Consider the following 18,388-nt stretch of genomic DNA (forward strand, 5'->3'; position numbering starts at 1 on the left):
ATCAATGTACACAAGTTGCTCGTCACCCCCCGGTTATTTTGCTGCAGCCGGACTGCAGCAAGGATGAGTGATTGGAGGGGACATGTTGGTCTAAGGATACATAATCACAACTAAGAGGAATAAGGTATTTATTACATAGCATGATGACTATATTTAATGACAATATATTATGTTCTTGAAAAATGCAAAAAATGGTTGTTATGTGCTCTTAACACAAAAATGGTAACTATGTGAGTTAATACATGTGTAAATTAGATAGATTTAATCATGGCACAATGTATTTATACTTCTAAACACTGTCGAACATGATAAATACATGTAAATTTACTATCAATTAAAAATTATTTATGTTCTAATAATTTTATATTCATTTATGAACTAGAGAGATTCTTTTTAAGTACCTATGATGATCAAGCTCATTCAGTAATAAAGCACTTTAAATTCTTACTCTCTTTATTTACTATTCTCCTCTTTTATATTTGACAGCAAAATGTATTTTAAAACCAAAGTCTAAATATGCATTTCCCTGGCCAAACCAAATTAGTAAAGTTGCTAAACATAACTAGAGATGGAGGCAGTTCACTAGAACCTAGAACTTGGTATAAACTAAGGTAAATAGACCGTCTAGAAGATGGGATGCAAAAAAAAAAAAAAAATCTCTGAACAGTAGGACAGGTACTGAGAAGCTAGCCTCCTAGGTTTGGAGCCTAAGAGCACATATGCATACACATATGTAAAATAAATTTTCAGTTAAAATATTCATCTGACACTTGTTTATAAATTATGAAATACAGTGATAGAAAATGCAAGAAAACATTCCTACTCTAACTCTAAAACAATAGTTACGCTGACATCTAGTGGTAATGTACAGAAAAATCCAGATTTTACCAAGTTTGATGGTATCACTTTTCTTCACAAATTTCCTTCCTTTTCTGATACGCTTTCCTAAACTCTTCACCAAGCATATCAATATCATCCTCTTTTTTAAATATTCCCTATAAGAAAAATATTTTGTGTTACTTTTTGAATGGCAGAATATTGTACTAAATGCTTTAAGACTAACAAATATACAGACATGAGTTTAGTAAAGTTATCCAAAACAATGAAATTTATTCAATAAATTTATGAAACTTCCAAAAATATGACTTTACGTTATAAGTATTCTTAGACATAATTTCCTGACTTATCAGATCCAGAGCAGGAACTTGTGATAGGAATCTGGGATCTTCCACTTTATAATTACAATTGCCTGGAAGGAAAGGAATTTATATTGTACCCTACTCTTGTCTAAAACAGTTCTATAATAAGATGGAGGTTAAAGGTGAAGAGACTAAGCTCTACTAGACTCATACATGGAATCAGTTCTTCATGCCTCTCTTCTATGGCTAATCAGTGAACATTCTATCTGTCAGGAAAGAATCCAGATTTGGAGTTAAGTCATTTAAACAAGCCCTTTGAAATTCTTTGAAATTCTTCATACTTCTATTTATTTTTCTTTTCCCCTATAGAAAACAGCAAAAGCCTCTTTAAAACAAAATTAAACTGAAATATTTATCTTGCATTCTAAAGGAAGAGGTTAGTTAAGTTATCCAAAACAATGAAATCTATTCAATAAAATTTATGAAACTTATATCAATATTTTCCAAATGATTAAAACAATCATTTAGGTCATTTGGGGCCATTAGGACAAAGAATAAAGGTCATTTTGGGGTGATCAGGATTATAAGATCATCCTCCTGCCTCCACAATTATTCTCCCCACAAAAAATATTGATACCCAGTTACTCTCCTAGAATTTATAACTATTTTATGAAATTTATCAATTACATATAGATTTTTCATTAATAAGTCCATTGAGAATAATAATAAACATAATTAATTTCATTAAGTCTAAACAATTAGACCAAAAGGTCCTGAAGCCAGGCAATAATTACTCATATATTTATCTTTCTTCTTCCTTAGTTTTGGACTGAACATTAAAGATGCATTTGATTCTATGACATTAGTAAAAAATCAAAAGATAGATTTATATATTTGAAGTATGGTGATTTTAATTATATGAGTCCAAATGTTGAGGTGACCTATGAAACTCATTATTTTATGAGATATCTATGAAAATTTATGATCTTTTGGAATTACTTTTGAAAATTAAAGTTACCTAGACCTAGTTATAACATAACCTCCTAATATAGAAAAGATCTGTCTCAAACTCAGTTCAAGCAGAGACCTGTCACTGTGTTACCAATTACAATGTTTTCACATAATTTATTATCTTTGGTACATAAAGTATTGTGGTTGCTTTAGGGTGGTTTATTTCTAGATCTCTGATGCTGAAAAGGGAGAAAAGAATCTAAAATCTAAATTCAATAAATAATCTCATAGCTCAATGTGCCAAGACCAATTCTCTCATTTTAGAGATGTTTAAATATGATCCCAGTGAGATTCAATGCCTGGCCAAAGTTCCACTAATGCTTTATAACAGAGCAAGATATGTGTGACAACTTCATTTTCTGATATTCTAATATCACATTTTTTCCACTATTAGAGGCCACGAAGGTTATACCTTGAGCTAAATCTCACTTACCTTAGGGAGATATCCTAATAATTTTGTAGCATGTTCTTTGAGAAGTTTTAGCCTTTCTTCCTCAATAATATTGTTAATACAACCTTGTCTTCTTTGCTGTAACTGCCATTCTTCCAGCTCACGTTGCTGGAAATGCAAATCAGGTTTTATTAATGGTCATAGAATATGTTAATCTTTTAAAAAAGTTTTCAAATAAAACTATTCTTTCAGTGAATTAGGTGATAAAATTGATGAATTATTTGTGAAAATAAGTTCAAAAGATATTAGTGCATAATATCTCATACTATTTTATATGTACATACATAAGTTTTTTCATTTTTTAAAGTTACAAGAATAACAGTTATGACTACAATTTTTTAAGGAAACAAGTATATATAGCAAAATGTCAATACCAAGTATTAAAGGAATGATTTCCTAATAAACAGTGTAAAAACAGTTTACTGTGTAAGACAAAAACAATTAGTGAATAAAACAGAGTAATCTAAAGGATAAATATTTTCTTATATACATTAAATTTTTTCAAAGTCGATATGAAGCAAAGGAGAAACAGCAAGAATTCCAGCAGAAGAACCAGCATTTCTCAGGAAAAACTCTTAACACTCAATCACATTAAAATTCTGTGCCATGTAGTGCAAATGTTATGACTGTAGGTCAAAGTTTGAGGTCTTAATTAGGGACTCATGGAACTATCCAAATGTGCCTATTGGATAGGGAAGGATACAAAATGCAGATCATTGAAATAGTGATGCATCTCTACCAGGAACTGCTTGGGAGTAATGCTAAATTTTCCCTTGAAATAATAGACTGAGGTCACTACTTATTCGGTCTACTCCTCATCGAAGATATATAAACCATAGGGAGTATGTGAAAACAAACTTCTATATAAGCTAATAACTCATCTAAGTTACTGGATAAATATAAACAAGAATGCTGGCACACAGCCAATCCAATGCCACTGAAAACTGGAACTGCTTCTCAAAATATTTTTATCTACTATATTAGATAAATTTTTATTTTTTTACAGAATAAGAAAACATTGATGTTCAACTGAGAAAAAACTTATACTCTCACTGATTATTCTTGCTACTGAATCAAGGGTTGAGTTGCTCTTAATTAATTTGTCTCTAAGATAAAATAGGGTATTGGAATCTGCCATGAAATTGCTGTACCTGATTTTTATTTTTTGAGTTACACTTCTAAGGCTTCTTTATAGCCAGCTGTGGGCACAAAGTCAGTGGAATGTAAGTGACCTTCATATGGAAGCTTCCACCTTTTATCACTAATCTCTGCTTGAAACGTGGATACAAAGGCTAAAGATCTAGCTGAGATCATACACACGGGGTGAGATCATACACATCTATGGGTTACACCCATAGATGCCGGAGTGAAAAGCTAGAAGGAATCTGAGTCCCTGAAGACCATGAAACACAGCCTCCATTTCAGCCCTGGATTGCCTACCTGTAGATTTTCATATGAGAGAACAATAAACTAACCACTCATCTACCGTTAATGAGATTCAATTTCTAATCCTAATTGTGACATTCTTAATAAAGGGGAGATGTAAGAAACTCCTGTAATATTGGGGGAAAGCACAATAATGCAGAGTATCTCATTTAGGTATAATATAGCAATTTCCTTCCTTGGACACTGGTCACAGTAAGTGTATATCCTAAAAAAAATTCTGGTAAATAGTGTAAATGACTTAGCATGAAACCTATTTACCCATATAAGAGAAATTCTGAATAGCTCTCCTAGTAGGAAATTATGGGGAGTTTCAGATTTTGTCTAATTATAAAACTCTTTAGAGGTAAACACTAGCTAGGAACAGTTCTGAACTCTAAAAAGCAGGATCAGAACCTCACACTTAGCAGTGTAAGTCTAATGGAATGATGATTTTTTTGTTGCCTGAGGCCAAAACAAAAACATGGCCCAATCCTCCTGACACTTAGCTAAGTCCACAGCCTCATACTGGGGCTGTCCATGATTTTTTTAAAAAATTAAGACATAAATTTTATAATTTACAATTTATGCATTAGGTGGTTTTCTTTTTTTCCATCTTCTGCCTCAAAAAATTTTTTTATTATTTTTTTTGCATTACAATTCTTAATACACCTTTATACCACAATTTATCATGTCTCTGATTGTATATAAGGTATGTTGAGGTGGGTTTTTTTTTTTTTATTGATTGTTCAATACATTACAGAGCTCATGATATATCATCTTTCATACATTTGACTCGATTGGGTTATGAACTCCCATTTTTACCCCAAATACAAATTGCAGAATCACATCGGTTACACACTCACATTTTTACATAATGGCATATTAGTGACTGTTGTGTTCTGCTACCATTCCTATCCCCTACTATCCCCCCTCCCCTCCCATCTTTCCTCTCTACCTCCTCTGCTGTTGTTCAATTCTCTCCCTTTTTTCCCTCCTCCTTTCCCCTCACAACCTCTTATAATTTTGTGTAACATTGAAGGTCTCCTACCTTTTCCATATGCTTTCCCTTCTCTCTCCCTTTCTCTCCCCCCTCTCGTCTTTGTTTAATGTTAGTCTTTTCCTCATGCTCTTCCTTCCTGTTCTGTTCTTAGTTGCTCTCTTTATATCAAAGAAGACATTTGGCATTTGTTTTTTAAGGATTGGCTAGCTTCACTTAGCATAATCTGCTCTAATGCCATCCATTTCCCTGCAAATTCTATGATTTTGTCATTTTTTTTGAGGTGGCTTTATTTCATTGCCATTTATAGATGTCTTGCTGACTATCTCTCTAAGCCATAAGAGAGGACAGTCAGTCACTGGTTCTACTTTTTTTTATAAGCAAGATTCAAAGCCTTAAGGGAATTCCAAAAATCTTTTAACTTTCTGTCTTTTTAATTACTGTGCTTCCTAACATGGTTGGTCACATTCATTAATACAACATTAAGTATTTATCACACATCAGGCACACTGCTAGGTACTTTATAATCATGTCCCTTAATGTATAGAGTTAAATCATGACTGGTTTATATCAAGGCTAAGAAATTGAGATTTTACCCTGTAAGAGTCCACTGAAGTTTAAGCAGGAGAGGGACATAATGAGATCTTTTAAAACCCTGGTAACTTGTGGCAGACAGACTAGTGTTACAAAGTGAACAGTTGGAAGACAATTTCAGTTAGTCTATGGGAATGCTACTGAATGTCTGAACAAAGTTACAAATGAAATACATTTCAGAGTAATTGCTGAGGTAGAATCAGTACAATTTGGTAACCAACTAAAAATCATTAACTGAGTAAGAGGGAAAATCTAGGAATGCTTCCAAGGTGTGTTAGGCTTTTGTTGCTGTGACCAAAATACCTTCCTTTTCACAGCTTTACATGTGGCCCTCTCAGGACTACCTGCAGGGGTTCTGACCCTGCGACACTTGTCTGACCTCCCAGTTCTCGTTCAGTGACTCTTACTGGTAAAGGTCCAGCTTCTTAACACAGTATTCCAGGTACTCATGCCCTGTCAGCTCTACTCTGCCATCAACACCATGCATATCTGTATAACAGTACATGCATGTGACATATCTTTATAATTAGTTTTTGTATTGTTCTCTCCACCAAGCCCATAAATTCACAGATGACACAGACTTAGCTGTATTTACCTTTATGTTCTCAACACCAAACCGTATTTAGCACATACAAAACACCAATAAATAGTTTCTTGATTCCTTAATAAATGCTTGGTCAGAAAATATATCATATGATTGATAAACAGATATCTAACACTGGCATATAAAAAGGTCTCAGTAAATGTTTAGTGGATGAACAGATAAGTTTATTGCTGTTCAGTGCCAACAAAAAACCTTTTGCTCTTACCTTGTCTGCAAGAAACTGGTTGCGACGTTCTTCAATAAGTTTTTCCACAGCCCTTCTATGTTCCAGTTGCTTCATTCTTTGTTTCTGAGCATTCATTAATTCTATTCGGTCATCCTCAGCAAGTTTAGCTAGCATTGTTTTTCTAAAAGCCTCCTCTTCTTCTTTTGCAGCCTGTAATACTAATTCCTTCAAAGCCATTTGTTCTTCAAAATCTTGCTTCAACTCTCTCTGCTTTCTCAATTTCTCTTCTACTTTTTCCTAAATAATGTAGATAAGTTAATTTAGTAATCATTTTTTAAAATCCAATTTACAAAGAGTGAGACAATTGGCTAAGCTTAATACTACAATATGAAATCAATTATGAAAAACTAAAAAAATTATGCCTTTTTATGACACTTTGCCCCACCATTTAAAACTATTTGGATAAAGGACACGTTCCTATTACTGTATATATTTCTGATCTTGGTCCTATACTCATAATTAACATATAGCACTTTGAAAAGAGTTAATTTTGCACACCTGACTGTACTAATCTGTGGTCTCTGAAATGTGCACCAACTATGAATCATTCTAGAAACTTGCCGGAAACAGCTGTCCAAACCACTAAGTATTTTTCAGTTTCCAACTTCCTGTTTATCAAAGCTGCATTTATCCAACTTTAGTCTTCTAATACTCTCTTCATTCTCAAAATTCTCTAAAATTTAAAAACAATAATCTAACAATGACAATTAGAGAATTTTCAGGGAAATTCAAATTCACTTGGAGCAGCAAAACTCTTTTCCTCCAAGTTTTATTTTCCAAACACTGATGAAAAATTTCAAACACACCAAAAAATTTAAAAAATTTTACAGTAATCATCCATATCTAATACCTAAATTCTAATTATGTTTTATTAGTCTTGCTTTATCATCTGTCCATTCAATTAGGACTATTATAAAAAAATTATATGTATACATATATACATATTATATATAAAGTTATAATTTACATATACATATAAAGTTATAATTCCTTTTTTAAAAATCTAACCAACTTTGCCCAATTCTAGCACAAGCTCCATGTAAGCCAATATCCTCAATGCATCTAAAATAACTGTCTTAACACCTGTATTGGTGAGGGTTCTTACAAATAACAGGGACCATAAAAGATTTACTACAGGTCATTGTGTTGCATACAGGACTTCTGGAAGGACCAGAAAACCAACGTTTCCCCATGACAATGCTGTCAAAACTGCCCCCAAATGATCTGCTCTTCCTGTGGTGTGGCTGTTATCTCATTTTGCTCACTTGTATCTTCACACCTTAAAAGGAGGGAGACAAATGTGGGAGATAATCTAGGTCATATGAAGACCTTAACTAAAAGAAGAGTCATTTTTACTTTTTAGTTTTTATAATATAGTAAAACAACTGTTTCCAAAAAGGGAGGGTAGGAGTAAGTGAACATCAGCTTTATCAACACTGTTCCCTATATATAGCTACATTGAGTATTCATCTCTTCTTTATCCCTTCTTCATTATGTCCCTGAAGTCCTACTCTGTCTATAAAGTTTTCTCCAGTCTAATATTCATCTTCCTTTCTGGCCTCTTAATTTAAAAACATCAATTTATCATCTAATTGTATATTATATATATAATATGTCATATGTCCTCACTGAAAATAATTTCCTAGAGGACATATTTTGTTTTTCATTGGGATGCTGGCTGCATAAATGTTTCTATGATGTATATTTTGTGTTTATTTGCTACGTATTATGTAGAAGGCTCACAGAGGGTAGAGTTACTTTCTCATTTGGTTTGGAATTCCTCTAGAGTTTATCACAACACTCTGCATACAGAAATGTAATATATACCAAATTTAATATAGTAATATAGTTGATATTTCCTGAAATCCATCTCCCATACAAAATTTTAGTTCAATTCAATAGTGAAGACATCTAGCTAAAAAACAGGTAAATGTTTGGCAAAAACAAAATATTTCCAATATAGAGTGTTCCTGTACTCTTTGATAAGTCTAGATCAGTATTATTCTAATTATATACCATGAACTGCATGATTTTCCATTCTGTGGTTTTAGAAACAGCTGTTCATTGAAACTTTGAAATAATTTGCTATAAAACTACTTTGACTCTGGGAACTTTCAGGAGATCTCCTAGACTGGATTCTCCTACAAAGACTAGATATTTTAATGGGGGAGATAATCCCAGTAAACAGCAATGAGGGACAAGCAGAGTAAAACAGGAAAGGAAGAAAAGCTAACACACAATGTTACATCGCTGAGCTGGTGACCATGGTGGACAACTGAGGCTCAGTCCTGACAGGACCTTGTGAGGAGTATGTGGATGTTAACTTTCTGCTCCCAGAAACTGTCAGCACCCAGTCAGTCTAAGCTTTCATAAAAGTTCTCCATAGCCGTCACTGAAATTGGAGGTGGGACTGAGAGGACATGAGGCAAGGCACAAAAGATTTTGGAGGCAGGAGATATCTGTCACAATATTTTGCCTGATCATACTATATTTTTTGAAATTATTTTTAATTTGGAAAATTGGCTGGTTTAGATTTCCACATTAATATATAATTGAATAAGTAACCTCTCTTTTTTCCCCTGATCATCTCTATATTTCCTTTGATAGACCACTTATCCTTTCTAAATCTATTTGGACTTTTTCTTTCTTATGCTCTTTTTGATAAAATGTCTTAGTTTTTCCCTAATAGTAAGCAACTGGATTAATTGATGATAGATAGTGTGTTTCCTAATCTTAGTTAATTTCCACTTGTAATCTTTATTTCCTTATACATTCTCACTCTAATACTTGAATTTGTATCCTTTTTCTAAGTTCACTGCCTAATTTTTTTCCACGAAACTTCTCACTAATTGCCACAGGTATCAGTATTATAAAATCTTATATATTTTGATATATAGAAATAGCATCCTCTGAATAGTTGCAGTTTTTCTCTTCAATCAATAACCGAGAAAGATGTTTTTGAATATTTAGTTAGTTGATTAAAATATTTCTTACTAATTTCCTGTGATGTGTTAAACACCCTTGCATTATGCTGGTAAATTTCCTTTAGATTTCTAACAGCTTTAAAAATTATGTATTTCAAGGCAATGCTACATGGAAGATTAGATGTTTCTTTTATTACACCTTCAGTATCAATTATATTTTTTAATCTGTAATACTTGGGATTTGTTTGATGTTCTACTTTATCTGGTGATAACCCTGAATCTATCTGCTTCCTATTTGTTCATAAATACATAATATGCCTTTATTTATGATTTTATTAACTTTTCTGCACAGTTTGATCTTATGTATGTAGATTACATTAAGATATTCTAAAAGGGTCTATACATACTTTTTACATTTTATGTTGTTAATCAAGAATATACATGCAATGTATTTTATATCAATACATGTATGTATCAATTTCCTCCTCACTAATGAAACAGTGTATCTAAAAGAACAATCTGTTTTGATAAAGCTGAAAATTATTATACAAAACAACAGTACTAGTTACAATTTATTATATGCATATATCTTGTTTTGTGAAGAATATGTTAAAATCTTTTTGCTTACTTAAAGATTGGATTCTTTAAAGACTTCAGTATACATACAGTAAAGTGTTCTTTACAACTTACATAAAGGTTTTCTGCAAGATTGAAATATAGGAAGTATTTTATCCCAGACTGTGGTTTGCATTTCATTTTCCTAGAAATGTTAGGAAGTTATTAATGGTGAAAAAGCCCAATCTCTAAATTTTTCTTTAAAAAGACATGCCTTCTTTTAACCTATCAACAAATGCCATTCCCAATTTCATGAAGACCCTCTTGTGTTTGCTTCTGTAAATTATATAGTTCTAGCTTTTTTGTTCATATCTGAGACCCATTTTGAGTTAATATACTAAAAAATAAAATAACAGGAGTTGGTAAAAATGTGGAGACATTGGAACCCTCAGACGTTATTAGCATGAGAATATAAAATGGTACAGCCTTTGTAAAAAGCAAAGTTAGGCAGTTCATAAAAAAATCAAACACAAAATTACCATACTGGGGCTGAGGTAGATAGCTCAGCAACAGAACTCTTGCCTGGCATGCCTGAGGCCCTGGGTTCAGTCTCCAGACCCCCCACCCAAACACACAAAATGGCCTAGCAATTCCACTTCTATGAATATACCCAAAATAATTTTTTAAAGGCGTTCTAACAAAAACTTGTATACAAATATTCATAGTAGCAATATTCAAAAACGTCAGAAGGTAGAAACAAAAACAATCAACTGTTGAATGGATAAACAAAATGTGGTATGTCCATATAATGCATATTATTTAGTCAAAAAAGGAATGAATTACTGATACATGAATGACCTTTAAAAACGTAATGTTAGAACTGAGGATGCAGCTCAGTGGCAGAGTACCCAGCATTTGCAAGGTTCTGGGTTCAATCTTCAGCACAAGAAAAAAAAATATGCTAAAAGAAAAAAGCTGAGCATAAAAGGTCACATTTATATGAAATAACCAGTAGTAAAGTCTATAAAGACACAAAGTAGACAAGTGGTTGTCAGGGGCTAGGGTAGAAGAGAATGCACACAAATACCCTTCTCAGGTAATGAAGATGTTTTGGAATTAGAGGTGATAGTTTCACAACATTGTGAACATTCTAAATGCCTCTGAATTATACACTTTTATTTAAAATAGCTAAACTGGTAAATTTTATGTCATGTGAATTATACCTCAATGTAAAAAATACTGATATAACTGAAAGGCGAAATACACAAATTCACAATATGTTAGAGACATCAATAAACCCTCTCTTAACACTTGACAGAACAACCAACACAGAAAATCAGTAGGGATGTGAAAGAGTCAACACCATATCACCAAGTAGTACCTAACCAACATGTATAAACGATTTAATCAACAAGAGCAGAATATGCACCCTAAGTGCCCCAGAACAAATTTAATGAAATCGAGATCAAACTGAGTGTGTTCTCTGACCACAGTGGAATCAAACCAGAAATCAGTAACTAAAAAGATAGCAGGAAAAATATCTGGATATTTGGAAATTAAGCAGCATAATTCTCCATAATTTATGAATCAAGAAAGAAGTCTTAAGAAAAATCAGAGCCAAGTATAGTGGTGCACACCTGTAATCCCAGCGGTTTGGGAGGATGAGGAAGGAGGATCGCAAGTTCATAGCCAGCCTTAACAAGGCCTTGTCTCTAAATAAAAATATAAAAAAGGACTGGGGATATGGCTCAGTAGTTAAGCAACCCTGGGTCCAATCCCCAGTACCGAGAAGGAAGAAAGAAAAAAATCAGTAAATTTTAGTTAATGAAAATAAGATGTGGCAAAATTTGTGAGATGCAACTAAATAAGGACTGAGAGACATTTATAGCACCAAATACGCACACACATTTAGGAAAATGCATATGCAGGTTCAGTATCCCTAATCCAAAAAATTCAATATCCAAAATCCAAAGCTTTTACACTTCATGCTGGCATGTCAAGATTTGGATTTTAGAGAATTTCTGACTTAGGGTTTTTAGATTAAGGATGCTCAACCAGTGAAGTCCATAAACATATTCCCAAATCCAAACACTCCAAAATATGGAACACTCTGAAAGCAATAAAAGATAGTAAACCTGTGTGACACTAATTGCATGCATGTGAGAAAAGTCTAAAATAATCTCAGCTTCTACCTCTAGAACCTATAAAAAGAGAAGTAAAGTAAACTGAAAGCAAGAGAAAGAAAATAATAAAGATATGACCTGGAATCTAATGGATTTAAAATTAGGAAACAAAAAGATAATAATTTATGAAACAAAAGGCTGTTTTTTAAAAAAAAAAATCAGTTAAGCTGAAAGACCTTTAATAAAGTTAACCAAAAATAAATATATAAATAAATGACCGGTATTGGGAATGAAACATAGGATATCAGTAGAGACCTACAGACATCAAGAGATAATAAGGGAATACTACAAACAATTCTACACACATAAATTTGGCAACTTAGAAAAAAATGGATCACTTTCTTAAGAAACACAAGCTACCAAATCTCACCAAATATCGAAGATAATTTGAATAGCTCTGTAACTATCAAGGAGTTTGAATTAATCACTTAAAACTCCCTCAGAATAAAAATCCAAGCCAATATGGTTTCAAAGGAAAATTCTATAAACATTTAACAAATTAAAATTAATACAAATTCCTTATAATCTCTTCCAGAAATAGAAGAGGAAGAAACATTTCCCCATTCATTTATGAAGCTGAATCACCTTGAGGTCAGTATAAAAAACGAAAACTACAAACTGATATTCCTCACAAATATGGCTGCAAAAATCCTTAACATGGTATTATAAAATAGAATTCAGTCATTTAAAATAAGTATTCACCATGATCAAGTGGGATTTATTTTAGGGATACAAGGCTGGTTTGGTACTCAACAATCAATCGATGTAGTTCTCCAGACTAAAGAAGAAAAAGCATATGACCCTAAGAGCATCTGTTACAACTCTACAATTAACATTATACTTTACAGTGTTAAGACTGAATGCATTCCCCCTAAGATGGGCAACACTATTATTCAACATAATGCTAGCAAATGATGCTGGAAGTATTAGCCAATACATAAGGCAAAAAAAAAAAAAAAAAAAAAAAGGAATCAAAGGTATACAGATTACAAGAGGAGAAAATAAATTGTCTCTATTCATAGAAGACACAGCTAATAAGTCAATTTAGCAAGATTGTAAGATACAAGATCAACATAAAAAAATCAACTCACTAGCAATGAATACATGGACACTAAAATGGGATTTGTATGCTGAAAACTATTTAAACACTGATGAAAAAATACAGAGATCTAAATAAAGGGAGCTATGTTGTATTCATGTACTAGAAGATAGAACATGTTAATTCTCCCTAAGTTGATATTCAGACTTAATGCGATTTCTACCAAAATTGCAGCAAGGTTATTTGCAGACAGAGACAATTTATTCCAAAATTTATACAGAAAGGTAAAGGAACTAGGATAGTTAAAACAATTCTGGAGAACTACTATACAGCTAGAGTAATCAAAACTGGCTGGTATTGGTGAAGAGAACAAAATAAGAGGTCTCAGGATTTAGACTCATCCAAAAAGCTCAATTGTATTCTAACAAAGGTGCAAAAGCAGCTCAAGTGTTAGAGAGAGTCATTCCAATAAATAGTGTGGAACAACTGGACATCCAATGGCAAAAACTATATTTCAATCTATGTCTCATACCTTGTAAAAAATATTAACTGAAAATCACAAATTTAAAAAATAAAAATGCAAATAAAAAACTTTTAGGAAAAAATAAATTCTTCAGAATCTAGACAAAGAATTGACACCAAAAACTCATAACTCATAGAGGAAAAATTGACAAACCGGACTTTATAGAAATTGAAACATTTGGCCTGAGAAAGACTGTTAGGAAGATGACAAGACACTTACAGACCAGGAGGAAATATCTGTAAACTTCCTACTTGACAAAGGACTTGTATTTAGAATACAAAAAGAACTCTCTAAACTCTATAAATGAACAAACACCTCAATTAGAAAATCAGCAGACATGAAGAAATATTTCACTGAAAAAGATGGTAAGTAAGCATATGGAAAGATGTTGGCATCATTAGACATCAGGGAGATGCTACAATAAGATATCTAAAACAAGATATCACTACAATAAGATATCACTATGTAGCTATTAAAATGACTAAAATTAAAAAATAGTGAAAACACCAAAGGTTGGCAAGAATGCAGAGAAAGTGCATCACTCATACATTGCTGGTCAGAGTGTTAAATGATATGACTGTTTTGGAAAACAGTTTGGCAGTTACAAAACTAACAAGTGTTATCTCAAAACCCAGCTAATGTACTCTTGAGCATTTATCTCAGAAGAAATGAAAATTTATGTTTATACAGAAATCTATACCTGAATGTTTATAGCAGGTGTATTGTATTTGTAAGAGCCCAAACTTGGAGACATTCCAGGTGCCAAATATACCAGTTCATTTGATACATGGATGAAGTATCAAATGAACTGGTACATGCATATCAAAGACAGACTACTCAATAATAAAAAGAACAAAGTATTGATAAAGGGCAACATGAATGAGTCTCCAGGAAATTATGCTCAGCAAAAAAGAACCACTCTCAAAAGGTTACATATTTATTTCTTCCCATTTATATAACATTCCTGAGATACTTTTTTAAAATTAAGAAAAAATTAAAAGGTTCATCAATACTTTAGCATATATCAGCACTTCATTTCTTTATCATTGAATAATATTCTACTACATGGATATGTTTTGCTTATGAGTTCATTAGATTATTTTCACTTTTAGCCATTATGAATGGTGCTGCTATGAACATTAATATACAAATTTTTGTGTAGACTTAGGATCACTAATTTTTCATTATTGTTATTTTCTAACATATTTATTAAAACACATGAACTCCCCATTAAGTACTGCTTTAGCAGCTTCACACATATTCTGGTATACTCTTCTTTTATCATCAATTTGAAAAATCTAATTTCCACTATGATTTCTTCCTGTGCTCACTGCTTATTTAGAAGTGCATTTTTTATTTAAAATATGTTTAAGGATTTTACAGGTGTATTCTCAATATTGATTCCTAATTTAATTACATTGTAGTCAGAAAACATACTTGGTATGTTTTAAAACCCTGTGAATTTATTGAGAATTACTTATGTCCTAGAATATGTCTGTCTTGGTGAATGTTCTATGTGTACTTGAATGGAATTTGTATCCTGCTGTTGTTGGGTGAAGTATTCTCTGAATGTCAGGTCAGGTTTGCTGGCATTGTTGCTCAGCACTGAATCCTGTGATTCAGACCACTTAGTCTATATATTAGTAAGAAAGGAATATTAAAATCGTGGGGACTTGTCTATTTCTCTTTTCAAACCTGTCAGTTTTGCTTCATGTATTATGAAGGTTTGCTAGTTAGGTTCACATGCCTTTAAAACTATTATATCCACTACATTAATCTTACAAAAATCCTTGTTCTGAAGTTGACTTGGTCTTATATTAAAATAGGCACTCCAACTTGCTTTTAATTGACTAGGGTCTATGCAGTATGTATTTCTCTTTTTGCTTTAAACTACATGTTGTCTTCATACTTAAATTGTGCTAATTATAGACAACACAGTTACATTACACTTTTTATGATACAGTCTATGAACTGTTCTCTGAGTGACGCTTTTTTATTCAACTCGAAAATGTCTTTTAACTGCATTGTTTACACCATTTACCTAGAGTGCGATTATCGATAGGTTGGGTTTTAATTTACTCATTCTACTGCTTCATCTCAATATTATAGTCTTCTATTAATAATTCTTTTAATATCTGAAACTTACTCTTAGTTGCCTCCTGTATATTTCAGCTTGTTCTTCCTGGTATAATTCCTGTCGTACTTGTTCCAGGTCTTCACGTTGCCGCAGCATTTCCGCCAATTTCTGAGTCAGCTATTAAATTAAAAATATATATATATTTATAGGATCCAAATTCGATACCTAATTATTTCAGAAATTCACCAGTGTCAGAGAAGTGGTTATTTTAATACCGCATTCTGAAGCTGCAGCCTTTTTTCCTCATTTTCCTGAACTTTTGCCATCCTATGTTCTTCTCTTTGCTGCTGCATGTTGGCAAACTCTATAATTTTTCTGTTTTCTTCTTCCATCTCCTCACGTTTCTTGTTTCTCCAGATAGTCTGCTCTTTCTGAAACTCCTCAATGTATTTTCTAGTTGCATTCATTTTTTCTAATTTTTGTTGTCTTTCCCTAAAGAGCAATAGCAGATATAGTTTTATAGTAAAAGAAATAATAAAATATCAAAAAATAAAAAGTTCCTTCTGTTAATAATAATGTGCAGGGAAACAACTTCCCTATTTACAGTTTGTTCATTAATACAACAAATGCCTATTACGTACACTACAAATTTTCTCTGGATAAAATACTACTGTACTTCTCTTTTAACCTACTAATGGAGTTTTATGCATCTCATTTCAGAAAGGCCATGACCTGTTAATATGAGCCTTGTAGTCTACTCTTAAACTGTCTACTAAGGAAATTTATCAGAAAACATGTCCCATAACATATGGTATGGATATATTTAAGAAACAAAGATTTAGTCAGTAAATAAGCATTTATTAATTATGAGATACTTATTAACAATCATGCTGACAAAGATAAAGAAGAGCTGGTCTCAATTTTTGTGATCATAACTAATATATATTGAGCATTTACTATGTATTCACACTGTTATATGTGCTTCAACTCTTCACAACAAACCTGTGATCAATCTGAAGTAAACGTTCAGGCATTAAGAATTTTAAGTCTCCATGACAAACTTACATTTGATCTTCTTCATAGATTTTCCTAACAATTTCATCAATCATGAGTTTCTCTTTCAGCAAGTGCTCATAAGCTTCCTGCTTTTTTCTCTCTTGTTCTTCCAGTTGTTTCTCCAAGTCAAGACAGTACAGTGCTTTCACTTTGTTTTTTCTGTCTTCGGCAGCATGCTCTTCCTTCATCATTCTCTCGTGCTCTTCCATCATGGTCTTGGCTATTTCAGCATCACGTTTCTGATATTAAAACAAAATTTATCTTTCTCTTTTCAAATCTGAACCCAGTATGATAGAATACTTTAAATAAATGTAACTGAACATTATAAAGCCTGTTATATAAAATAAAATTTTTCAGCTGTCTAGGTAAAAAAGTCAAAAGTAAGTCATTGTGACCTAAAGGGTCTGAACGATGAGTCAGACCCTAGAGATGCTTGGGTAATACCTGATAAGGATAATCAATAAGTCTGTACCAGAAAAACAGTAATAAAAATTATGAGTACTTTATTAGTAACCATTTTAAACTGTGAAAGCAGTAGTGATCTTTTTCTTTTGTTATAAGTTGATTTTCAATTTTGATTTTTCATCGTATCAGTTGCTATTTGGAATCAAGATGGCACTGCCATTTTCATACAGGTCTGCTATTAAATGACTCTGAGCAGCTATTAAGTTTCTCCTAGTTGAAGCTTTCTTTCCTCCCATGAGCCCTTGAGTTTTTTCCTTCTCATGTATTAAAGGCCCTTTGTAATCTCTTTTACTTGAAAGGGTCATATATGCTACTGTGCCTGTTTTCTGCAGTTTGAATACACTCACTCTGTACTATTCCCACTAAGTTAGAGACAATCCTTTTCTTGGATGGATTAAATCCCTTAATTCTTTTGAGCAATTTCAAATCATTTAACAAAATATGTTTAAATTAAATATAATGGAGCATTTTTTTAAATTAATGTTTGCCTTTATGATCACATCCTAGCATTTTTGGGTGTGGGGGGGGTACCAGGGATTGAATTCAGGGGCACTCGACCACTGAGCCCATCCCTACCCCCATCTGTATTTTATTAGAGAAAGGATCTTTCTGAGTTGCTTAGCGCCTTGCTAAATTGCTACGGCTGGCTTTGAACTCATGATCCTCCTGCCTCCGCCTCCCAAGCTGCTGGGATTACAGGCATGTACCATTGCACTTGGTCCACATCATAGCTTTAACAGCATCAAATATAAAAAGCAGATTAAAATATGATAAATGTCATTCGTTATATAATTAATGCTTATAACATGTACCCTGTTAATATATCTTAACCAAAATTTCTTTACACTTTTCTTTGTACATGTTGACTAAATTCTTTAAAAAAAAAAAAAAAACTTTTATGTACAGATTACAACATACTTATAGAAATATATTGTTCTTATTTTATAGATGAGAAAACATAAGCTCAGAGAGACAGGGCCAAATACTAGTACCTAGATATCTGTCACCTAGTTAAGTCAAGTCCTAGGAGTATTTGGTTTCAATTTTGTGGATCAATTTTGACTTAGAAAATAGCAGCAATTCTTTTAGAAATCAGATTAGAATATCTATAATGGTCTT

At 32.5% G+C, this 18,388-nt stretch overlaps 1 protein-coding gene across 1 annotated transcript in view; it reads right to left on the reverse strand.

Annotated features, from left to right (window-relative positions):
- Positions 1 to 902: 902 nt before the first annotated feature.
- Mns1 (meiosis specific nuclear structural 1) overlaps positions 903 to 18,388 on the reverse strand; it is a 30,983-nt gene continuing 13,497 nt past the window's right edge. The window contains exons 5-10 of the mRNA XM_076848601.1: positions 16,814 to 17,043; positions 16,024 to 16,240; positions 15,818 to 15,925; positions 6,427 to 6,684; positions 2,584 to 2,709; positions 903 to 995 (exon numbers count right to left, since the gene is read on the reverse strand). Of these exons, the coding sequence (XP_076704716.1) occupies positions 903 to 995; positions 2,584 to 2,709; positions 6,427 to 6,684; positions 15,818 to 15,925; positions 16,024 to 16,240; positions 16,814 to 17,043 (1,032 nt within the window). The remainder of the gene's footprint in view (positions 996 to 2,583; positions 2,710 to 6,426; positions 6,685 to 15,817; positions 15,926 to 16,023; positions 16,241 to 16,813; positions 17,044 to 18,388) is intronic.

The sequence above is a fragment of the Callospermophilus lateralis genome, chromosome 3 (genome assembly GCF_048772815.1).
Source record: "Callospermophilus lateralis isolate mCalLat2 chromosome 3, mCalLat2.hap1, whole genome shotgun sequence".
In the NCBI taxonomy this organism is placed as follows: domain Eukaryota; kingdom Metazoa; phylum Chordata; class Mammalia; order Rodentia; family Sciuridae; genus Callospermophilus; species Callospermophilus lateralis.